This window comes from Vulpes lagopus, chromosome 1 (assembly GCF_018345385.1).
Source record: "Vulpes lagopus strain Blue_001 chromosome 1, ASM1834538v1, whole genome shotgun sequence".
Taxonomy (NCBI): Eukaryota; Metazoa; Chordata; class Mammalia; order Carnivora; family Canidae; genus Vulpes; species Vulpes lagopus.
The window spans coordinates 38,505,859-38,532,459 of record NC_054824.1 but is presented as its reverse complement, the minus strand read 5'-3'; the positions used below and the strand labels follow the sequence as shown (position 1 = coordinate 38,532,459).

General features: G+C 36.1%; 1 protein-coding gene across 26 annotated transcripts in view; it reads left to right on the top strand.

The window, feature by feature from the left end:
• The window catches only part of RIMS1 (regulating synaptic membrane exocytosis 1), a 477,727-nt gene that overhangs the window by 241,587 nt on the left and 209,539 nt on the right, over positions 1-26,601 (top strand). For all 26 annotated transcript variants that reach the window (XM_041766486.1, XM_041766386.1, XM_041766468.1 and 23 more), the window contains exons 5-6: positions 18,832-19,172; positions 22,629-23,494. In XM_041766486.1, coding sequence (XP_041622420.1) covers positions 18,832-19,172; positions 22,629-23,494 — 1,207 coding nt within the window. The remainder of the gene's footprint in view (positions 1-18,831; positions 19,173-22,628; positions 23,495-26,601) is intronic.

Sequence of the window (26,601 nt, the reverse complement as noted above, 5' to 3'; positions counted from 1 at the left end):
AATTAATTATGAACTTGAATATGCAAGTGATTATGCTGTTTCATAATATCTTTGCTGTTCTGTGAGATAAATTGTCTCTGCTTGGCAGACTGCTTGATTCCTGGAAAGAAAATAATATATATACATATATACAAAACAGCCATAAATTTGCAAGCTGGGAAGATAATTACATGTGGAAAGAGTTGCAATTTACAAAAAGAGGAGTCTTTTACCTTTTCTTTTGGTTCAGGTTTTTGACTCCTACTAAGGAGCAGTATATTGCTATGCTTACTGACAAGTGACCAATGGATGGATGGATAGATTAATTGTACAGCTCTAAAATGCAAAGGAAATGAACAATTCAACAGAAATTTATTGAGCATCAATTATATCTAGAGCATAGGATGATTGGTCTATTAGAGGAATTAAAAGAAAATAAAAAAGACTCGACTTTCAAGGAGCTATAATAATGAGGATAACTGCAAAAAAAAGCTAGACATTAATATGAAAGCAAAAATGTATCAAAAAACATGCTTTGAGAATGTAAAGGAAAAATAAACTAGTTAATTGATTAATGTGAAAATTCTTACAAATGCATAATCATTTATCTAAATATAATTAATGTCATTAATCTACGTTTATTAAAGAATTAAATTATATCAATATGAGAGTACCAGAAAATCCAAGACTAATAGCCATTGCGAATCTTTTACAGGTATTGTGTGCCAGTCTTAGCCTATGTATAACCAGTGTTGTGGCTGGAGCAGTCCTTGTGATTGCATGACACCCATAGCAATAGATATCCAGGAAACTTTGAAAAAAAAATTATTACTTATGTCCTAGAAATTACCTGGCACACCTGGAATTACACATGGAGGAGAGAGATAGAGACAGACAGCATGAGGTTGAGGGCAAGGACAAAGGTGAGTCCTGGGATTTTACTTTTATTGGGGTCTAGAATGAGGGCCTAGAATTCTGGGGCTCACTCTTTGTTGGTGTATTTCAAACATAACAGCAGGTTAAAGCAAGGGAAGAGAAAAAATGCAGTCCAGATAGTTATGAAAATCAACCAAAACTTCATTTAAAAAAGGAGCCTAGGGGTAGAGTGGTGGGCTTGCTCTTTATCTACTCTGTGGCTGGCAATGTGTTTATTAGAGAGAGCCATCTGTGAAGTGGATGCTCAGCAATCAAAGCTTAACTAAGGCACTTGAATTACAAAAAAAAAAAAAAAAAAAAAAAAAAACCTTCTCTGATGGATCTAAGAAGAGTTGGTTTTTCAGTCTGTTCAGCTTTTTCTTCTTCTGAAATACAGGAGGATTTTTTTCTTGACTGAGAACCTAGTGGGTTTCCTAGATATAAGTGCCATAAAGTGGAGGTGCTAAGATTGTGGCCCCAGAAATTTCTCATACAACTCTAACAATCATTCTTTCACAATTTATCAAACTTTCCATTCAAGCATTCTTACAAGTTTATAGCTATAAGTTCCCCTTTTCTCAACCCTCTGAAAAGTCCCAAGCCAGCACCTTGAGTACTAAATCCCTGGGCTGTCTATACACAGCTCTTTTGGACATAATCATGCTCTGAATATGAGTTTATGTTCAGGTGCGACCCCTGTTGGGGAAGTATTCTGGGCCTTAAAAAAGAGGAGGGGAGATATAGGAAGATGGTAGAGTAGGAAGATCCTGAGCTTACCTCCTTCCACAAACACACAGAGGAAACCACTACATCTGTACAACTGAGTCTGAAAGTGACCCAAAGACTAGCAGAATAGACCAACAGTCAATTGTGGAGAGTAGGCCACTTGAAAAGGGTACCAGGGCAGAGATGTGTCTGGGAACCCAACCCCTGTTGAGACTAAACACAAAAGGAGGGATTCCACAAGCCTGGATCAGACCCCACCCCAGGCACAGGGGATTCCCAGGGGAAAAGAAGACCCCATAACATTTTATTTTGAAAACCATGGGAGCTTAACTTTGAAAAGTTTTTAAAATCAATGGGATTTACCTCTGGGTACTTTAAAAATCATTGGATTTAGCTCCAAGATGGGTGGAGGCGGGGGGGGGGGGCGCGGGGAATAGGAAACTGAGTTCCTGCTCTCAAAGAGCTAGCCTAACAAATAACCTTGCCAACACATGGAATATATGTACCAGTTTGAAAAGTGCCCAGGGTATATATGAAGGAGATTGATTTATTAATCTCAGAACATGCACTGGAGTGACAGAGATCTTTAGGAGACTTCTTTAAGAACAAAAGTGCTTGTGGGTACCATTTCTCTTCCCCTCCACTAACCTAGATTGCTGGACACATGGGAACCAGCACAAACATCTCCACCTATCTTACTAGGACCATATGCCCTGCCCCCACATCCCCTGCAACCCTGCTCCACTTAGCTGGGATTCCTCTAAAATAGTTCTCAACTAGACATACTCTGCAAGTAGCCCTGGCAGCAACCAGCACCACTCCAATGTAACTATTGTCCTGGAGATGGGAGTAGATAAGCACACACACCAGCACACGAGAGGCTTTTAGCTGGCAGCATAAGAGAATGCTCTGCAGTTTGTAGTGATTGCAGCCCCAATAGAGTAACTAAGGGTGGACATCTGGTCTGAGTGTGGGGCTGGCTCACCAATTTGAAAGCCTCTCAGGTGGTAGTACAGGGAGACTGTTGTGCATTTGCACTTGTATGTAACTACATTAGACATTGAGAGCAAAGGTGGTACCCTGACTGGTGACATTGCCCAACTACAGCCTGAGGTGGACTCAGATAGGCCCTCAACAGTACAGGGACAAAACTGCCTGATACCAGCCAACTGGACTAAAAGCAAATCCCATAACAATAGGCCATATGCACCCACATAGGAGATACTCTTAGAGTACATGGTTTTAATGACCCAGGGGCATTTGCTCAGGGCAACACAGGACCTCTTCTTTATGGGGCCACCACATTCAAGATCAATAGACATAACTGACCTTCCTGATACATAGAAACAAAAACATATAATTAGACAAAATGATGACATAGGAATATTTCCCAAATGAAAGAACCAGACAAAATCATAACAAAAGAGTTAGATGAGATGGCGGTAAGCAATATACCTAATAAAGCATATGAAGTGTAATGGTCACAAGTACTCAGCATGAGAAAAGAATGAAGGATATCAGACCTTCAAAAAAAAAAGAGAAAGTAAAAAAAAAAGATGAAGAACTCAATAACTGAAATAAAAAATACACTAGAGGGAATCAGTAGAAGATTAGAGAATGCAGAAGATATCAGCCATCTGGAAGGCAGCATAATGGAAAGCAACCAAGTTGAACAGCAAAGAGAAAAAGGAATAATAAAAAATGAGAATTAGTTAAGGAACTCAGTGACATTAACAAAGGTAATAACTTTTGCATTATAATTTCACATTTCCTGGAAAAAGAAGAGAGAAGGGGTAGAAAATTTATTTGAAGAAACAATAGCTGAAAACTTCTCAAATCTAGAGCAAACAGACATCCAGATCAAGAAAGCACAGAAAGCCCCTAACAAAATTAATCCAAAGAGGTCTGTGCCAAGACACACGATAATTAAAATCGCAAAAAGTAGTGATAATGAGAGAATTTTAAAAGCAGCAAAAGAAAATAAATGCAAGGGAAATCCCATAAAGACTATCAGCTGATTTTTTCAGCAGAAACTTTTTAGGCCAGAAGAGACTGGCATGATATATTCAGGGTGCTAAAAGAAAAACACCTGCAACCAAAGAATACTCTACCTGGCAAGGTTATCATTCAGAATAGCAGGAGAGATAAAGAGTTTCTGAAGCAAACAAAGTTAAGGAGTTCATCAATACTACACCAGCCTTACAAGAAACATTAAAGGACATTAGTGGAGGTAAGAAAATTAGGAAAGGAAAAAAAATTCACAGTTAAATGCAAACATACAATTAAGGTAGATTATTTATAAAGCCAGCATGGAAGTTAAAGTAGTAAAATCAAATGAATCTACAAATATCAGTCAATGGATTCACAAAATAAAAGAATGTAAAATATGACATACATAAAATATGGAGGGGGGAGTACAAATTTAGCTTTTGGAATGGATTCAAACTTAAGTGACCATCAACTTAATATAGGCTGCAATACACAGAAGATGTTATATATGAACTTAATGGCAACCCCAAATCAAAAACCTATAATAGATGTGCATACAAAAAGAAAGAAATACAAGCATAACAATAAAGAAAGCCATCAAACCAAAAGAGAGCAAGAAAAGAAGGAAGGAACAGAGTAGAATTACAAAGTTAATCAGAAAACAAGTAACAAAATGCCAATAAATACATACCCATCAGTAATTAGTATAAATGTAAATATATTAAATAGTCCAATGAGAAGACATAAGGCAAGCTAAATGGATAAAAGCAGCATTTTAATGCTGCTTTCAGGAGATTCATTTCATACCTAAAGACAGAGCTTCCAAATTGATTCTGTGAGGCCATTACCCTGATAGCCAAACCAGATAAAGATGCTACAAAAATAGGAAACTGTAGGCAATATCTCTGATGAATACAGATGTAAAAATCCTCAAAAAATATTGCAGAATGAAAAAAAATATTGCAGAATGAATTTAAAAATACTTTAAAAAATCATTCACCAACATCAAGTGGCATTTATTTCAGGGATGAAAGGGTGGCTTAACATTCACAAATCAATTAATATAATACATCATATTAATAAAAGAAAGGATAAAAAATAAAGGATAAAAACCACATGGTCCTCTCAATGCAGAAAAAGCATTTAACAAAGTACAACATCCATTCATGGTAAAATTATCAATAAAGTAGATTTAGAGGGAACATACCTCAGCATAATATAACAAAGGCCATATATGAAAGCCTCACAACTAACATCATACTCATGGTAAAAAACTAAACTAAACAGTTTTCCTCTAGTATCAGGAACAAGACAAAAATGTCCACTCTCACCCTTTTTATTCAATATAGTACTAGAAATCCTAGACCCAGCAATCAGACAAGGAAAAGAAATGAGAGACATCCAAATTGGTAAGAAATAAGTGAAACTCACTATTTGCAGATGACCTGATACTCTATATATAGAAAACCCTAAAGTTTCCACCAAAAAAACCATGAGAACTGAAAAATGAAGTCAGTAATGTTGCAGAATACAAAATTAATATACAGACATTTAAACACCAATAATGAAATAGCAGAAAGAGAAATTAAGAAAATATTCCCATTTATAATTGCACCAAAAATAATAAAATACCTAGGAATAAATTTAACCAAGGAGGTGAAAGATCTGCACTCCAAAAAATAAAAAATACTGATTGAAGAAATTGAAGACAACATAAACAAATGGAAAAAATATACCATGCTCATGGATTAGACAAACCAATATTATTAAATTGTCCTTACTATCCAAAGCAATCTATAGATTTAATGCAATCCCTCTCAAAATGCCAACAGCATTTTTCACAGATAAAACAAATAATCCTAAAATTTGTGTGGAACCACAAAAGACCACACATAGCCAAAGCAATACTGACAAAGGAGAACAAAGCTGGTGGTATTACCATTCCAGATTTCAAGATATACTACAGAGCTGTAGAAATTAAAACAGTTTTGTACTGACAAAAAAAAAAAAAAAGGAAAAATGATGAATAGATAAATGGAACAGAATAGGGAGCCCAGAAATAAACTCACACTTACATGATCACCTGATCTTTGATAAAGGAGGCAAGAATATACAATAGGGAAAAAACAGTCTCTCTTCAATAAATGGTATGTAAATAGCTACATACAAAATAATGAGACTAGACTACTTTCATACACCATACATAAAAATACATTTGAAATAGATTAAAGACCTATATGTAAAACCTGAACAATAAAACTTTTAGAAGGAAACATAGGCAGAAATTTCTTTAACATCAGCCGTAGAAATATTTTTCTGGGTATATCGCCTTATGGGAAATAAAATTAAACTATTGGGACAACACCAAAATAAAACGTTTTTACACAACAAAAGAAACCATCAGCAATACAAAAAGGCAGCCTTCTGAATGGAAGAAGATATTTGCAAATGATATGTCTCATAAAGGGTTATTATCTAAAACATATAAAGAACTTTTGTTACTCAACATCAAGAAAACAAATAATCTGCTTAAAAAAAACAGTTTGCTTGATTGGACATAGGGATAATGGAATAAAAACAATGTAAGTCTCTGAAATTATTTTTCAAAATTATCTTAGTTCTTCTTGACCTTTAGCATTCCCACAATAATTTTAGTATGAACTAACACATTTCCAGAAAAACTTGGTGGGATTTTTTGTGTCTGTTGGGGTGAGGACTGCATCGAATATAGCGAGCACTTTTAGAATCACACATTAACACATTTGTTATTCTGTAGCTAATGTAAATAGTTCTACTTATAGGTATCAGTGAGGCCAAATTTTGTTCAATTCTTCTAAATCCTTATGGAATTTTATTCTGTAATTTTATTCTGAATTTTATTCTGTTCTTCAGTCATTTAGGGATGTGTTTATATCTCCCATTATACTTGTTATTTGCCTATTCTTATTTTATTTGTCAAGTTCTGCTTTATATATGTTGACACTATGCTGTTAATGTATATAAAATTAGAATTTAGTGTCTTTGGGGTGTATTGATCTTTTATCACAATGAAATTCACCTCTTTTTCATCTCTAGTAAGACCTCTTGCAATAACTACTTGTCCTGATATTATTTTAACTGTACCAGTTTTCTTCTGATTATTTTTTGCATGGTATTTCTTTTACTTTTTCTTCATTTAATGTCTCTGTATCCTAATATTCAAGGAGCATCTCTTCTAACTAGCAAATACTTCAGTTATGTTCAATTGGTGATTTTTTTCTCTTTAATTTGAACATGTAATTTGTTCATATTCCATGTAGTGGCATTATATTTGGGGTAAAATTTAACATCTTACAATGTTTTTGAGATATTTTATTTTGTTTTGTTTTATTATTTTTTAAGATTTTATTTACTTATTCATGAGAGACACACACAGAGAGGCAGAGACCTAGGCAAAGGGAGAAGCAGGCTCCATGCAGAGACTCTGATGTGGGACTCGATCCCAGGACTCCAGGACCACACCCTGAGCCAAAGCAGATACTCAACCACTGAGCCACCCAGGTGTCCCTTGTTTTGTTTTTTATTGAGGTATAATTGACATACAATATTAGTTTCAGGTGTACAACATAATTATTTAATATTTCCATATATAGAGAAATGATCCCCACAATAAGTCTAGTTAACATATCTTTGCATACATATAACAAATTTTTTTCTTGTGATGAGAACTTTTAAGATTTATTCTCTTAGCAACACTCATATATGCAATACATTATTATTTTATTTATTTTTAAGATTTGTTTATCTATTTGAGAGAGAAAAAGGGAGGAGCAGAGGGAAAAGGAGAGTATCTCAAGCTGACTCCCCTCTGAGCACACAGCCTGACTTAGAGCTCAATCCCCTGACTCCAAGACCATAACCTGAGCCAAAACCAAGAGTCAGACACTTAACCGACTGAGCCATCCAGGCGCCCTGCAATACAGTATAATTAAGCCTAGTGACTGTTGTATACATTATATCCCAATAAATTATTTGTTTTAGAACCAGAAGTTAGTACGTTTTGAATCCCTTCATCCATTTTGCCTACCACTGATCCTTTGCCTTTGGCAACCACCAGTCTTTTATCTATGAGGTTGGGGTGGAAGGGGTATGTTATTTGGTTTTTAGATTCTACATATAAGTAAATTTATATGGTAATTATCTTTTTTGTCTGACTTATCTCAACATAATGGCAAGATTTCACTCTATCTTATGGCTGCATAATATTCCATTTCATGTGTATGTGTATATGTATATACACACATATGTATATGAATAAACTTTTCTTTATCCAGTCACCCATTAATGGACACTGAGGTTGTGTCCATATTTTGGCTGTTGTAAATAATGCAGCAATAAATAGGAACGTATATGCTTTTTCAAGTTAGTGCTTTCCTTTTCCTCAAATACCCATAACTGGAATTACTGGACCATCTGGTAGTTCTACTTTTAATTTTTTGAGGAAACTTTATTATCGTTTACATAGTAACTATATCAGCAGTGCACAAAGATTCCTTTTTTGCCACATCCTTGCCAGCACTTGCTGTTTCTTGTCTTTTTGATAGCCATTCTAAGGTGATATCTCATTGTGGTTTTGATTTGCATTTTCCAAATGATTAGTAATGTTTAGCATCTTTTTCATGGGTATATTGGCTTTAGAAAGTGTATGTCCTTGGAAAAATCTCTAATCAGATCTTCTGCCCATTTTAAACATTTATTTATTTATTTATTTATTTATTTATTTATTTATTTATTTATTTGCTGTTGAGTGGTATTAGTTCTTTATATATATTGGATATTAATCTCTTATCAGAAACATGATTTGTAAATATTTTCTTCTATTTAGTAGGTTGCCTTGTTGTGTTGTTAATGATTGACTGCTGTGCAGAAGGTTTTTAGTTTGATATAGTGTTACTTCTATTGCCTTGGCTTTTGGTGTTGGATCCAAAAATTCATTGCAAAGAGCATGTCAAGGAGCTTACTGCCTTTTTTTTTTTTCAGAAGTTTTATGGTTTCAGATCTTATGTTCAAATCTTGAATTCATTTCAAGTTCATTTTGTGTATCCTGCAAGATATCCAGTTTCATTCTTCTGCATATGCTGCCCAATTTCCCCAACACCATTTATTGAAGAGATTTTCCTTTTTCAACTGTATATTCTTGGCCTCTTTGTCATAAATTAAGTGACCATATAAGCATGGGTTTATTTCTGGGCTCTCTATTCTGTTTCATTCATCTGTGTCAGTTTTTGTACCAATGTTATACTGTTTTGATTATTATAGCTTTGTAACGTAGTTTGAAATCATGAAGCATAATGTCTCCAGGTTGTTCTTCTTTCTCAAGATTTGTTGGGGTCTGCCTAGATGTTTTTGGATCTTTTGTGATTCCATACAAACTTTAGGATTGCTGGTTCTATTGCTGTGAAAAATATCAATGGAATTTTGATAGCAATTGTGTTGAATCTCTAGATTGCTTTGGGTATTATGGACACTTTAGCAGTATCAGTTCTCCTAATCTATGAGCATAGAATATCTTTCCATTTATTTGTGTCTTCTTCAGTTTCTTTTATTAATGTCTTATAGTTTTCAGTGTATAGGTCTTTTACCTCCTTAAATTTATTCCTGGGTATTTTATTCTTTTTGATGCAATTGTAATGGGATTATTTTCTTTTTTTTTCTGATAGTTCATTTTTATTGTATAGAAACATGGTATTTCTGTATGTTGATTTTTTAATCTTGCAACCTTTTTGAATTTATTTATTCTAACAATTTTTAATGGCAACTTTAGGGTTTTATAAATATAACATCAGGCCTTCTGCAAATAATGACAATTTTTCTTCTTTATTTCCAGTTTGGATGCCTTTAATCCTTTTTCTTGCCTAATTGCTATGGCTAGGAATTCTGATAGTGCATTGAATTAAAATGGGGATATTGGGCATCCTCATCTTGTTCCTAATCTTAGAGGAAAGTTTTTGAGCATTTCACCGCTAAATATGATATTAGCTGTGGGCTTGTCATATATGGCCTTCATTATGTTAAGGTAAGTTCCCTCTACACCCACTTTGTTGAGAATTTTTATCATAAATGGATGTTAAATTTTGCCAAGGCTTTTATGCATTTATTGGAATATCATATGATTTTTATCTTTAATTCCATTGATTTGGTACATTACATCAACTGATTTGTGGATATTGAACCACCCTAATACCACTGGAATAAGCTCCACTTGATCATGTGGTGTGATCCCTTTAGTATATCGTTGAATTTGGTTTACTAATACTCTGTTAAAGATTTTCACATCTATATTCATCAGGGATATTGGTCTGTGATTTTATTTTTTTGTAGTGTCCATGTCTGGTTTTGATATCAGAGTAATGTTGGCCTTGTAAAATGAGTACAGAAGTATTCCCTTCTTGGGGTGCCTGTGTGGCTCAATTGGTTGAGCATCCAACTCTTTTTTTTTAAATTAATTTATTTATTTATGATAGTCATACAGAGAGAGAGAGAGAGAGAGGCAGAGACACAGGCAGAGGGAGAAGCAGGCTCCATGCAGGGAGCCCGACGTGGGATTCGATCCCGGGTCTCCAGGATCGCGCCCTGGGCCAAAGGCAGGCGCTAAACCGCTGCGCCACCCAGGGATCCCGAGCATCCAACTCTTGATTTTGGTTCCAGTCATGATCTCAGGGTCATGAGATCGATCCCCATGTAAGGCTACATGCTCAGGGGGAGTCTGCTTGAGATTCTCTCTCCTTCTCTCTCAAATAAATAAATAAATCTTAAAAAAAATGAAAGTGTTCCCTTCTTTTCTGCTTTTTTTTGGAGGAGTTTGAAAAGAACTAGTATTAATTCTATGAATGTTTGGTGTAATTCACCAGTTGAAGCCATATGATCCTAGACTTTTGTCTGTTGGAAAGTTTCTGATTATTAGTAATCCATTTGTTCAAGTTTGCTATTTTTTTGTGATTCCATCTTAAAAAGTTGCATGTTTCTAAGAATTTATTCATTTCTTTTATGTTGTACAATTTTTTGACATATAATTGTTCATAAGAAGAATTTTGTTTTTAAGTTTAATTCTAATAACATAGTTTCTTGTATTAGGACTAAGTTGACCTTATAAAATGAGTTCAGAAGCAGAAGTAGGTTATTTTCCTCTCTTTTAATTAAAAAAAAAAAAAGCTTTTGGAAAATTAATATAATTTACTCTTCAAAGATATTAAAAATAATTTTCCAGTGAAGATAATTGGTTCTGGAATTTTTATTGTAAGTTGCCTTTTAATTATGAATTCAATTTCTTTTGCTTGTTTTAGGGCTATTCAGGTTTTCTATTTCTTCTTGTGTCATTTTTCTTAATTCAAAAATTTTAAGCAATTCCTCTATGTTATTTAACTTGTTGGCATAAAATTATTAATAATACTATTTAATTTTTCTTTTTAATTAATCTAGGGTCTCTAATGATGTTCTCCCTTTTGGTAATTGCATTTTCTATTCTTTTTGTGATCAGCCAAGGAGATCAACTTTATTAGTTCCTTCCAGGAGCCATATATTTTTATTTTATTGATTTTCTTTAGGTTATTGATTTTTTAATTTTGTATTTTATTAATTTCCACTCTTTATCGTTTTCTTCTTTACCCTATATTATTTATTTTTGTTCATTCATTTATTCTTAAGGTAGAAACTTAGATCATTATTTAATAATTGTTTTTTTTTAAAGATTTTATTTATTTTATTTTAGAGAGAATGCAATCGTGAGCTGGGAGGAGAGGCAGAGGAGAGGGAGAGAGAAAGAGAAGCAGACTCCCTACTGAGCAGGGAGTTCAATGTGAAGCTTGATGCCATGACCCCTAGATCATGACCTGAAATCAAGAGTTGGACACAACCGAGCCACTCATGTGCCCCTAATTGTTTCTTTTGCAATGGAGTGTTTAATGCTACAATTTTCTTTCTAAGGAGTGTTTTAGATGCATCTTATAAATTTTGATAGGCTATATTTTTATTATTATCCAGAACAATACATATTTTAATTTCCTTTGTGATTTTTTTGGCCTTGTCATATTTAGATATGTATTGCTTGATTTCCAAAATTATGCTATTTCCAGAATTTTTGAGTTATTATTTTCTAATTTTATTGAGCTTTGGATTTTTTTTTAAGTTTTTTGAGAGAGGGAGAGAGAGATAATGAAAGAGAGCATAAGCAAGGAGGAGAGGGAAAGCAGGCAGGGGGCTTGATGGAGGGCTCAATCCCAGGACCCCGAGATCATGACCTGAGCCAAAGGCAGACACTTAACAGACTGAGCCACCCAGGCACCCTTATTTTATTGAGTTTTGATCAGAGAATATATGCTATGTGACATCAGTTCTGTAAATGCTTTTTTTTTTTTTTAATGGCCAACCTGTGATCTATCTTGGTAGGTATTCCATTTGACTTGAAAATAATGCCCAGTGCTCATTACAACAAATGCCTTCCTTACCCCATCACCCATTTAGCCCATCCCTCACCCACTTCCCCTCCAGCCACCCTCAGTTTGTTCTCTATAGTTAAGAGTCTCTTATAGGATTTGGGCATGTTGGTTTATTCACTATTTTAGACAATGTGGTTTTAGAATAATTCAACATAAAACATTCATTATGCCATTTATGTAATAACTCACTTTAGTGATAAATATAGATATACTGTAGGCATTATACAATAATGAAGTCTATGAGTCTAAATTCTGCAGTTGTATAGGACATTATAGTGTTTGAAATCCTAGCATGATAACAGAATATGCACAAATTATACTTTTGTTTTTTATTTCATTATTGAAATTAGGAATTTAGGCCATTAAAAGTAAAAAATAAGATACCAAGGTTTAGAAATACTATAAAAAAATGCACACAACAATTTTTTGGTTTTCTTCATAATGCATTTCAATGGGAGATATGATACATATGAAAATTTTATATCATCAGTGAATAAATGAAACACTGTATCAGATGTGAAAAATGCAGATGTTATAAAATGTATATAATCCATTTGGGTATGGGATGAACCTAAAAACGAGGTCATAAAGCTAAACATCTGGAACAAATTCTGGGAACTGCATAATGTTGAGAAAACTGGAGAATGGAGTATATGTGGGAAACATCTGTTGATGAGGTTGAAAAAGTAGGAAAGAACCTCAGTATGCTAAACAAGAGTTATAATTATATCTTGAATGCAGGGAGTGATTTTGTCAAATTTAAATTTTAGAGGATGTGAAATGGGTTGGAAGATTTATTGCAGGGGCAATAAGAGGAGGAGGGAAATCTGATAGGATGTCAGTTATAGAAATCTTGATAGGAAAAGATCACACCCTCAAATAAGTCAGTACAGTGTGAATAGACATAAGGAAGCAAGTTTGAATCATGATATTCAGAAATCAGAGTTAAGATATGATGAATCATTAGGGGGAGAGTAAGCTAGGATCATTCTTAGATTAATTGTTTGGGTGACTGTGTGGGTGGTGGTACTATTAACTGAGACAAACAATACAGGACAAGATCAAGTTTTATGGAAAACATAATCACTTCTGTTTGGTGTCCTTTAAGTTTGAGGCTCCTAGGTTACATTCAAGTGGGCGTATGTAGTAGATAAGAGGGTACCATGGTTTTCGATATTTTACTAGATGCCTGAGCTAGAGATTATGATTTTAAAATCTAAAGCTTATAGTATAGGATAGTCAATTTGTATGCAAAATAATATTAAAGTGCTATTTACTTTTTAAATCTCATTCATTCAGTTTCTATTTTGCATGTTCTATAATGGAAATATTGTGTTAGTGTAATAGTCATCAACACAATTTACTGAGCAAATACTCATTGTATAAGTCTTCTGAAAAATATTTTTCAGGAGGGGTTGTGATAAAAATATGAAAATCCTATATCCATCTCACATGGAATCTATTGGCATAAGAAATGCAGAGAAGCAAAAATGGAGCTCTGTGTAACATTAACATTTAGTAAGAGTGAAGAAAGTTTTTATCAAGGAATATGAGAGGAGGTGATAGAAGTCAGATTAGACCAGAACAGGAAACTATCTCTAATATCCATAAACCAAAAACAAAAGGTAGTCATAAATTCCATACATTCAGTGTATATAAGTGAAACTAACACAATGGAAGAGATCACTAATGTTTATGAAAAATAATTAAATACAACTGTGGGGACTGGTGTCTCAAATCGTTGAGAAATAAAGGGGATATAAGGAAGTGGGGCAAGTATTAATTTAGTTACTTTATCAGGTAGTTTTCTTTATTTTTTATCTTTTTTTTCAGGTAGCTTGATTTTACAGAGGATGGAGAAAAAAGTGACTAGAGAGAGAATAAGTTCAAAGAAAAGTTTTGATTATATTATATGCTTTAATAGTTATATGCTAAAATGGAAGGAGTAACAGAGAAGGCAAGGTTGAAGACACAGGAAAATGAAGGGGTCAGTGATGGATTGAAGTCCTTTACTGGGCAGAATCGTTGGTATCTGGAGTGCAGGCATGTGCATTTACTTTTTACAAATGGAGAAACATATTATAATGTCAGTCAGGACATAGAAAATAAGGATTGATGTGTTGAATGCTACTAAGACACAAAGATTTTTGGATTAAACAGCAGCAGCAGCAGCAACAACAACAACAAAAAACCATGGTTCAGTCTTGTGCTATATAAAAAAAGAAATGTAACTCCAACGAAATTACGCAAGTAGATAACCTAAGGATAGAGAAACATATCTGTCAAAGATGAACCAAAAGAGAATAAAAATAGCAATATTAGAATTTAGTTCATAACAATTCTGCAATTGGTTCCCTACATTTTATGCCTAATTCAACACAGTAACCAGAGGGACTCTCTTAAGACCTAATATGTATCAGGTCACTTCTTTGCTTATGTATTTTATAAACTTCCAAAAGGAAAAACAATAAACCCATGAAATAGTAACAAAAATAACAAGAGACTGGGAGAGAAACACTCACACACATATGCTGAAACAAGTACAGAGAACTCTCTCATTTTCACCTACTTAGTAATCAATTATTTTCTACTATCTCATCTACTATTGTCAAAAAAGCTGAACTATCACCTTGATAATTTTGTTCCCCCTTCTGCTAGAGTGAGTGCCTTCACTGAATAAAGTAAGGAAAATAAGTAAAGGTACTCAGAAAATGCAGCATCTATAATAAAGCTGAATAGCCCATTTTCTTTTTCATATTTTCAAAATGGTAGTATAACTATCTTTGAATACTATATTAAATACAAGCCAATATTTTCACACTTAATCTTTTTTTAAAAATCTTCCTGCTTATGTTTATTCTTTACATTACAGCACTAACTACCTCAGATGGACTTTTTTAAGCAACACATTTGTGTTAATATAGGAATTCTGTACCTCATTATCATTGAGAGTAAATCTAAGGCACATTTCTTCTGCTCTGTGTGTCTGGATTTGTAAAAATTTAATGTGAAGGCAAATATAAAGTATTTCTTGCATCTGAATCATTTTTTTTTTTTGCCATAAAATGGTCTACTGTATTTCTTAAGGATTCCTTAAATGGAATTTAAAATGCTGTTAGTACAAAACTTCTGAATAAAATTTTCAAATGTTCTTCATATTTCTCATGTACCGCATGTAGTTTCAGAATCCATGTTCCATCACAATAATCTTTCATTTAAGTTTGTATTTGGTTGCTTAACATCTGTAAATTGTTAAGATAAGGTATTACACAGACTTGCTTTGGTTTAGATTAGTTTGGAACACATCCCGGGGTACTTAATCAGGGTATAATCCTGCATGATCTTTAAAAAGGTGTGCTGTATTTTAAATAAATTGCATTTTTTGTAGAAATATTTGTGTCTTGTCCTTTTTAAAAAAAATGAGTTAAGAAAGGCTCCCTATCCCACTTTTGGATTAGTATCTCACGTTTTGGATTATCTGTCGTTAGTAGACAAACATAATACTTGATCCTAAATTCAAAAAGAGAATCTGTAAACATACATAACTGCATTGCTTCTCAGCAACTGTTTGGCTTATTTTTTATACATGCCTGAAATGTTTGATATGAACTATGTTGAAAGGCACAATAAATGTTCTATTGTACTGCCATCTATTTTCCTTACAGCTTGTATAAATAGTTTCTTTTTTCTTTGTAAACTCTGTGGCAAGAGTAATTTATATAATTAATGGTAGAGATTGGGAGATAGTATTTTAACAAAAAATATTTTTATTTTTAGAGTTAATTTTGCTTTCAGATTAGAAGATAGATTCACCACATTTATAATTAATTTTGAAATACAAATTTAAAAATGTGTGCACAAGGAAATAAAGTATAGGAAAATTTTTTTCTAAGTGTTAAAAACAGACAAAATTAATGAGACATTCAGAAAAGAAATAAATAATATTTTGAAAATATTGAAGCAGTTGCTTCTACTTACTAACTGTAATCTTTTGAATCTATTTCATATGAAATAAAATGAATTTTAGTATTTAATGGTAAGAATAATTTAATAATAACCACATTTTATTTGCCTTTATCACTCTTGTGGCAATTCTGCATATATTCAAAATTTAGAACTTGCCCAGATCTGGCAATTACTTTTCATTGGTCCATTTTTATAACACTTAAAAATATAAAACAATTGGAGCACCTCGGTGGCACAGTTAGTTAAGCATCCAACTCTTGGTTGTGATTTCCACGTTATGAGATTGGGTTTGCACCAGGCTCACACTCAGCACGGACTCTATGTAAGATTTTCTCCCTTTCCCTTTACCCTGCTCATGTGTGTATGCTCTTTCTCTCTTCCTCTCAAATAAACAAAATCTTTTAAAAAATATATGAAACAATCAAAGTAAGATTATGATAAAATTTTTCTAGAAAATATTCAGATACACAAAGAAGAGTCTCCTTTATCCTTCATTTAAAAAAAAAAAAGATTTTATTTATTCATGAGAGACACAGAGAGAGAGAGAGAGTCAGAGACATAGGTGGAGGGAGAAGCAGGCTCCATCCAGGGAGCTCAGTGCGGGACTCAATCCCAGGACACTGAGATCGCGCCCTGAGCAAAAGGCAGATGCTCAACAATTGAGCCACCCAGCATCCCTTTACCCTTCTTTTTATCAGTATTTTAATGTTTCTTTCTGCCTCTTTATTAACTTAACTCCATTTGGGAATTTTTAATTGTAATTTTATTGTGTTTTCCCTATGTTTTAAAGTAAATTTATATTTATCCTAAATATACTTTAATATTTTGAGGAAAGGGACTTACTTTTGATGATGAGTAATATTTTGCTTATAGTATAATAAACATAAATTTAATGTCTCCCTAGCAATATAAAGTAGTCAAAGATTCTTCCTGGTTTCTTTGCATGATTTCGGAGCTTCTCATTACTGTTTTGTCAGCTAAAGAGGCAACCAATGAGATAGCATATCACCTGTCCCCAACCAGGGTCTGGGTAAAGGATAATCAGTGTCACTGGCATAAAGTCCTGGCCTGGGGATATTGCCCTTATAATGATATCCTTGATAAGACTATATTCAATGAATCGGAATTTCTGAGGGACCTTATTTATGACATAAAGAGATTGTGATACATTGTGCTCAATATCACCTCATTTGGGAAGCATTTTAAATTACAGATATGTTCCATACTTCATTTTGTTACAGGCCTATGAAATGCTCTGTTTACCTTGTTTAACATCTTAGCATATGGGAATTCCACTAACTGCTTTTGTGAATCTAGTCCATTTCATTTTATGACCTGAGGAAGTGTAGAGGAATGAACTAATAAGCTTTGTCGATCTTAAACTTTTTATAGTAAACATCTTTAAGTCTTAGTTTTCCCCATACTATTGATCCATTTGCATTTTCTTGCTTGGAAAGCAGCAGCTCTTAACATTTCATACAGATGAACTTTTCCATGTTAAAAACATAGTACTTTTCTTTTTCTTATTCTCACTTTATCTTTTATATCTTAATTTTATAGCTACCATTGTAGTTTTTCTCATATTCATCTAAATGTTTTCAGTCGTACATTTTCTTCTTTTTGCCATCTCAACAAGGCTTCATCTTTTACCATCGTAATATTGTTTCTCATGTACTATTATCTGGGATTTATTCATCCTTTTGTAATATTTTTGAGGAATTGAGACTGATTCAGTATTTGTGAAAACCAGGGCCTGTAGTTTGATGAGCAGCCTTTCCTGTGGGTGCTGTTTCTGAGGTACAAAGGAAAACTGAAGTGTGTTCAGAGGAAAACAACTGAGGCAGGGAGGTGGAATTACACCACAAAACAGAGGTACTGGAGATATCTGAGAAGATTGCTCATAGGCCTATAGATATCTATTTTTGCTCTGTATACTAGGTGTTGCTGCTATCATTATTCATCATTTCTGTTATCTTTGTTGTCCTCATTATTACATTCATTTAAATGTCACCACGAGGAGAGCTGATGTATAGATTTAAGTGATAAAAAAATCTAATAATTTCTCAGTAGATGTATTTCTAGATGACTATTCCAAAATAGAATCTCTAGTGGAAACAGTATTGGAGTGGTCTCATATGAATAAACCCAGCCCTAAATTTATTGCTTTAGTAAAGATGTGCATGGAAACTTTTATAGCATAATGTAAACCTGAGGTGAGTTTATTACTAATAAACTAGAGAAGATATACAGCTTGACCTTTTCTTTTGTGCCTACCTTTTATTGTTTGTCCCATATGAACATCTTTTAATATCAGCTTTAATAATGCATAAGTTTTGAGAAGACATATATTTTCTATATCCTTCAAGACACTGAGATTTATGTACATAAATATTAATTTTATAGCTCTTTACAGCATTTTACTAATCAATCAAACCCCACTTAAAACATTTTTACTAGCATATACTTTAAATGAAACTTCAGATTCAGTCATACAAAATGTGATGGATACATGGTAAAAGAAAGTTCAGAATCACAGGGTTAGAACACCAGGAAAATACTCTGGTAACCTAGAGATGCTGTGGTTTCAGATGGGTGACAGTCCAGGCATTCATGTACTTGACTGTGACTTGTACAAGGGTCATTGTCACAAGAAATTTGCAAGGATAAGTATACATATGACAAGCATTTTTCTTTTCCTTAAAAGATATTTTAATGTGTTAAAGATAAATTATTATTTCCAAATGGCATAGAAAATTTATATTGTTCTCTCTTCTTTAAATAGGTTATGTGGGTATGCAATTTATGTCGAAAGCAACAAGAAATCTTAACCAAATCTGGGGCATGGTTCTTTGGAAGTGGCCCTCAGCAGCCAAGTCAGGATGGAACCCTAAGTGATACAGCTACAGGTGCTGGTTCTGAGGTACCAAGAGAAAAGAAAGCACGGCTCCAAGAGCGATCACGGTCTCAGACACCCCTGAGCACGGCAGCTGCCTCCTCCCAGGACACAGCTCCTCCCAGCGCACAACCAGACAGGAGCAAGGGGGCTGAGTCCTCACAGCAAGCTGTGGGGCCTGAACAGAAGCAGGTTTCATCCAGGTCTAGAAGTGAACCTCCAAGAGAGAGGTAATAGTTCATTAACCCTGTGAGCAAAAGGCAAGCTATTATATTGAGAGCAAACCTCTTTTCAAGAATTAACTGCTATTTAAAGGAATATGTGGAGGTGCTACTTCTCAGGCTCCACCTGGAAGGCAACAATAGTCCTAAGGTGTTTTGTTTATCTCTAGAATGCTGCATCAATCCTTAGAACTTATTTGAAAAGCATTTCTTTCATAACATTGACACATGTGAACAAGTCACCTGAGTTGAGATACTAACTTCCAACCTTGAACTCAGAAAAGCTCTCAGATCATTTATTCACTTTTAGAATGAGCACTTTAATGGAAAGTATGCTCTGAGAGAATATGAGGGAGCCAGACCTGGTGGAAGGTGCATGGGTACATTCTGTGAGGATATATCTTTTATGCTGAGCTCAACAAGTGACTAGGAATTAACCAGATGAAGAAGGAGATGAGCACTCCAGGTATCTGCACAGGCATGTGGACTGAAGAAACAAGTTCTCGTGTGAGAACCTAAACGATGCCCACACCAAAAGTGTGAGTAGCTGAGGAGGAGAGCAGGGGAGAGCTGGGGAAAGGTGACTGGTTAGGTACCAGGGCCCAAGTCTTACTGGGCCTTTTGGCCAAGTTAAATTTTATAGATTTTATCCAAGGAATTATGGAAAGCTACTTACGGTTTCAAGCATGGGCTAACAAGATCAGATAATTTAATTGATCGATTCCTTCATTCAACAATGCATTTACGACCAGACAGGAGGCTCCTACCCTGGGAGACAGTGTTAACGAGGAGGATATAGCCCTTCTTCATGCGGTTGGTAGTTTGGGGGACCTTATTATTGTTAAGAGTAGATTTTCTGCTTTTGTTGGTATAATCCTTATGCATCCCACTGGGTGGGAGAGTTGGCTTCAAGTCAGGCTTTGGTTCTCCTTTTCAAACAAAGCCTATACAATAACATCAAGGACTTCAAAGTTACAAAGATCTTCCAGTCCTTTGGTTCTGTCAAAGTAGACAGTAACAACCCATCTTGCAGGGTTGTGGTAAGGGTTAAAGGGGAGCATGTGTTCAAAAACTGGCAGATGGGAGGCATTCAGTGAACATAGCTATTATTCAAGCCAATAGCCATTGTGTATTTACCACAAGCAAACACTGTGCCAGGGACCGGAATATAAAGATGATTAAGACAAAGTCCCTTTGCTGACAGATCCTAGGGAAGACACCATACAATATCCTAGGGAAGATAGACACCTGGACAATTAACTGTACCAGAGGCTAATTTAATCAAAGCTAGAAAATACATGTAGAACTTTGAGAGCCACAGAAAGAGGAGGTGCCTTCTGAATTAAGCTTTCTAGGATACCCAGGAATTATACAGTAGGTAGGCAGGGTAGGATGGGACATTTCAGAAACAAAAAATGAGTGCACCTGAACTATGTGGAGAGGACACACAAAGGACACCAGAGATACTTCAGTGAAGGTATAATGGGAAGCTTTTTGTGACAAACTGTTATGGGTTAAAAAATAAAAATATTAAAGGTGCAATTTGGGATTGGTCAGAAAATGATACTTTTAAATAAGAAAATTTGGAGCTGTAAGGTTTTTTTTTTCAAAGAGAAAATATGACAAATGCTGTTGCTGATTATATAAATTACTGATGATATAAATACTTAAAATATTGAGGACATTAGGGGTATAGAAGGAAAAGAGATGGATGGTGACTTCAGGGAGGTAAGTGAGAGCAAAAGAATGTTGTCAGTCTGTTTAGAACTACTGAATTCTTCATCAGGAGCTAGTGGAAAGGGAATAATTAGAGGTAGAGGTAAGGGAAGGCATACTTAGGGAAGCAAAGATCAGAGAGACTGCAGAACTCTTTTCATTTGCATGACACTCTATTAACCCATAAAGCACCTTCACAGATGGTCTCTCTAATGCCCCTGTGAAGTTTACAAGGTAAGCATCATTTATCAGCATTTGAAGGAAAGTAAATTGATTCAATATAAACTTCTAACAAGATCAACTGTGCCTTACTGAGCTATTAAATGTCTGTAGTACAATTGCCATACTTTTATAAAAACTGTATTTGATAAGTAATATATGTTCCTATTAGACTTCTTACATAGTAAAACTGCAATGCCACCCTTACAATTCCACCCTCCGATGAAAATCCCTTCCACGTCAAAGCACCAATGTGAACTAAATGTTTAAAGTGGAATTCACCATTCTCTTTTGCTTACTAGTCCCATTTGAAACCCTTTATCTTTTCTTTCCGCCATTACTAGCTCCTCAAACCCCACAGTATATCCTCGCAACTAATACTTTAACAACCCACAGTAGAAATTGTCCTTTTTCTCATCTTGTATTTTTTCTTGAGTTTTATGCGTGGTGTTTGCTTTTGTACTTTCAGTCAAAGATGTTCCCTTCGAAAGCCCTCTGTGGGTCTCAGCGTTTAAAAAAAAAAAAAAAAAAGCCTAGGTTGTTCCCACCTTAATAGCATAGTATATCATATAGTGTCAGGACACTTTAGACAAGGCCCCTACTTTTTTCTAACTTCTGGTGTAATTGCTGGAACTTTCCCAAATTAGGTGCACTCCAGTGTACAAAAAGAGCTGAAAGGGGCAAATGAGTCCTATATCTACAGGATTTAAAGATTGCCAAACCCTTTAATCTTTGCAGTGCCTTCAACGGGATGCAGAAAAAATAGAGAAAACTATTGTGTGTGTGGTTTTGTTTTGTTTTACACTGTGTTCTGAAATGAGAGGGAAAGGAGGAGGGGGAGGGAAGGAGGAAAAATGAATAAAAATTTGAAACATTTCAATATTTCTATTATCTTTGCCCAAGGAAGATAAAAGGAAGGCTAAGGTTCAGCCATTTTTCCTAACCAACTCCCTTAAAAGTGGGTGCATATGATCTTGTTAAAATTACTTTCGTTGTACTATTAAAGAAGTGCTATTAGATTTAATTTTTGAAATGGACATGGTTAGTATTCACATTTAAAAGTTGCTATTATGATAAAAGATTGTCGATATGTATTGTCCAGATACATATCAAGTATGTATTTAGTATTGAACTGACCCGTGTATATTAGTTAGATGAAACCTGTATTAGTTTCATCTAGAATATCTTTAAGTCTTTCATTCATAGGAGAATTTAGCATAAAATTCGTTCATTTATTGAATTAATGTATTGGTGGCTCTTATTCATCTAGTTAATTCATGGAGAATTTTAAATGTGAAAACTACTTGCTAAAGCTCCTTAAGACGCTGTAACGTAAAGGAGCTTTATTTGAAAGCTAATCGGATACACAGGTTTAATGTGGTTATCAAATTGCTTCTTAATTAGACATCGAACTGCAACGAATCACTTGAACAGATTTAAATGGAACGCGAAGAAATGTTTCTTAGGTCTGGTCTTGATGTGTAGCTTTCTGCATTGCTTTCCTTCTTCACGTTCCTTTGTGTATCACAGGAAGAAGACTGCGGGGCTCTCTGAGCAGAACGGCAAGGGAGCCCAGAAGAGCGAGCGGAAACGCGTGCCCAAGTCCTCCGTGCAGCCTGGAGAGGGGGCCGTGGAAGACCGGGAGCGGAAAGAAAGGCGGGAAAGCCGAAGGCTCGAGAAAGGGCGGTCACAGGACTTCCCGGACGTGCCAGAAAAACGAGAGGACCGCAAAGCGGCGGAAGATGAGAAGCAAAGGAAAGAGGAGGAGTACCAGACCAGGTACCGCAGCGACCCGAACCTGGCGCGGTACCCGGTGAAACCGCCGCCCGAGGAGCAGCAGATGCGCATGCACGCCCGGGTGTCCCGCGCGAGGCACGAGCGGCGCCACAGCGACGTGGCGCTCCCGCGCACCGAGGCGGGCGCCCCGCCGCCCGACAGCAAGGCCGGCAAGCGCGCGCCGGCCGCCGCCAGGGCCTCGCCGCCCGAGTCGCCGCGGGCCTACTCGGCCGAGAGGACCGCGGAAGCCAGGGCGCCGGGCGCCAAGCAGCTCACGAACCACAGCCCGCCGGCACCCCGGCATGGGCCGGTCCCCGCAGAAGCCCTGGAGCCCAAAGCCCAGGAGCCGCTCAGGAAGCAGAGCCGCCTGGACCCCAGCTCGGCCGTCCTCATCAGGAAGTCCAAGCGCGAGAAGGTGGAGACCATGCTGCGGAACGACTCCTTGAGCTCCGATCAGTCCGAGTCGGTGCGGCCGTCTCCGCCCAAGCCGCACCGGTCCAAGAGGGGCGGCAAGAAGCGGCAGATGTCGGTGAGCAGCTCCGAGGAGGAGGGCGTGTCCACGCCGGAGTACACCAGCTGCGAAGACGTGGAGCTCGAGAGCGAGAGCGTCAGCGAGAAAGGTAAGGCGGAGGCGGGGCTCGGGCGCGCCTGCGCGGAGCCCTGGGGGCGCGCGGCCGGGGTGGGGGCGGGGGGCTCGGGCGCGCCTGCGCGGAGCCCGGGGCGCGCGGCGGGGGCGGGGGTCAAACGTGCGGCCTGAAGCGTGCAACGTGATGACGTAATGAACGCCGCAGTGCGGTGTGTTAGAAAGTCTTGGGGGTGGACGCGTGCGGTTCGCGTCCCAAGGGAAACACAAACTCGTAACTAGATAGGAAGATGGATGCTAATCATTTTGGGGATCGTTTCGCGCTGTGTGTGTCAACTGGTTATACGGCATACCTGACCCTTCTGTGGAGCTGTATGTCGGATATCTCCAGATTTCCGTGGAAGTGGCGGCGGGGACGGGGGGAGTGCAACGTGGAATGGCCGCAGACCCAGCCTCTCGGGGAATAGAATAGAAGGCCTTTAGCCTCCTCGCTTGCTTTATTCCTTTTTGGTAGGATTTTGAAACAGAACCAGAAGCTTCAGATTTGGATTACAAGAGTGGTTAATGCTTTCGTTTCTTGTCATTATGGAACATCCAGTACGCACTAAGTTAATACTTTGGGGTGGATGGTGGAGGACTTCTTTTCTAGGAAACCAAAACTCTTCCTGATAAAGGGGAATGTACCTTTTTTAAACTTCTGTGGTGTGATACTCCAGAGAGGGAGTATTTTTCAACTTTCAAATGAGTCTTTTCCACAACTGGTGCAGAAAGTCTATCATGCAGATGTTATATGTTGTTTTGGATAGTGACTTTGGAGTACAAAGTTTAACTATCATATTACAAAACATTTCAGAGCATTCATTGTATGATAGGCTGACTTTTTTTTTCTGTCTTGTTCTACACTGTTCTACAACATCTTAACCACATGTAGCTATTTACGTTAATTACAGTTACATAGACTTAATTATTAAGTCCCCCAGTCACTGTAGCCACATTTCAAGTGCTCAGAAGCAATCATCACAGAAAGTTCCCTTAGATAGCATAATACTGGTCTAGAAAATACTTCAATTTAATTTTGCAGTTACGTATTTCTTTTGAAGATTCACTTCATTCTGCTGTTCACTCGGATTTAAATTGGCCACAGTCCTAAATTTGATGGTGTTGGTCCTGATTCTTGTTATATAGTGTTTCCTAGTTATATTTTGGGGTAGCTATTTTTTACAGTTTTTGGCCTGTATTATAGTTGCTGAATTATATACTAAAATTATAAATTTATTAAAAAGTGACTTTGTTTCCTCATATTCTCTATCGTCATAATACATGGCTGTGTCATCTCCCTTTATGTGTCTCTGTCTCCTCTCTCTCTCTCTTTCTCTCTAGATAAATACAAACATATATCTATCTAGCTAGCTAGCTGTCTGTCTAGATAGATAGATGGGTGAATGTATGGATGAATGGATATATATATATATATATATATATATATATATATATGGGAACAATTAAGAAAGTTCATTCTGTCATTAGGATTACTGCAACTTAAGTTAAAATGACTCTTTTGGACAGTGATTTGGTAAGAGATAACTTAGCAGAATGTGGATGCCATGTAGTAAGTTTCAGGGTCAAGGAAAGACTGTCCACATGAAATAAAATTTATAGGGCAGTGGGAGACAGAAATTAAAATATTATATTTATATGGGATCATTTGGCTCTTTCAGCACACCTTCTGATGACATGTTTGTCTTAGAAGTCAGTATGCATATATTTATGCATATTGTACATGAGCTTTTTAAAAGTCACATGGTGGCTCAGTAGGGTGGAGGGTCTGACTCTTGGTTTTGGCTGGGGTGGTGATCTCAGGGTCCTGGGACAGAGCCCTGGTGGGGCTCTACACCAGTGTGGAGTCAGCTTTGCTTCGCCCTCTGCCCCTCCCCCTGTTCACGTGTGTGCTCCTGCTCACTTGCTCTCTCTAAAATAAATAAGTCTTTAAAAATAACATGGTGAGTATACCCTTGCTGTCTTCTGTGCCTTAATATTGTTGTGTGAACACATATTTTTCTCCCCTGAAATAATGAAATGTTGAATAAAAATGTAAATGGATATGCTTAATTGGTGTGCAGATAACTCTTAATAGATATAAATATGTATATATGTATTTTCATATATGTGTATATTTTCCCATTTCCTAAAGTAAGGACTCTACATCAGTTCTTACAAAATGTGTGTTTTAAATCACAGTGGGCATAGAATCAGGCAGAACTGAGTATCAAAATATTTACAATACCAACAGATTGTGAAAGAAAAAATGACTAGAGGCATGAGTAATTGGAAGGATGGAACTGGTGTAATGTAAGGAACTTATTGCCTCTGCATACTGTCTTCCCTCCTTAAGAATTATCATTTTAGGGACTCTGAAGCCGAAGAACACAGGGTATCACATTTGCCGTTATCTGGTTCAGATGACTCTATTTTCTCTTAAAATGAATCTCCTTTTCATAATGTCTTGAAAATAAACTCCACTCAAAATAGTTGCCTTATTCTAATATTTTAACCAGTCCCAACTCAATGCTTACAAAATGAAACATTAACTGTAAAGAACATACTTTTTAATGTAGCACATTTTCTTATTTCAAAATGATTTAAAAATTTAATGACTTAAAAATACCATTTTCTATGGTATCTATTAATGCCTTTATTACCAAACCCCACCATTGTCTACTAAGGACAATCTAGGGAACCAGCCATGATAATCTACAGTATCCTGTGACTCTGCACAAGTTACTTAACCTCCATAAGTGCTAGTTTTCTTGTTGGCACAATGGAGATAAGAGTATCCACTATCCACATGGTAAGATTATTGAGTGGTGTGATGAGATGATGTATATAAAATAGGATGCTAAATTAGCATTTTTCCTGTTTTGATTTTGCTTGTGGTACCTATACCATAGATAACCTAATATCACAATAAATGTGAAGTAATCACTCACATATATAACATATAAAGGAAAGGTAAAAGAACTATTTGTATGTCTCATAGGATCTAATGGGGTGAGGAAAAGAATGATTTGGGAAGAGAGATCTTAGGAGAGTGAATGCCATATTGTGACTTTTGGGGTCAAGGGAAGACTATTTTCATGGAATAAA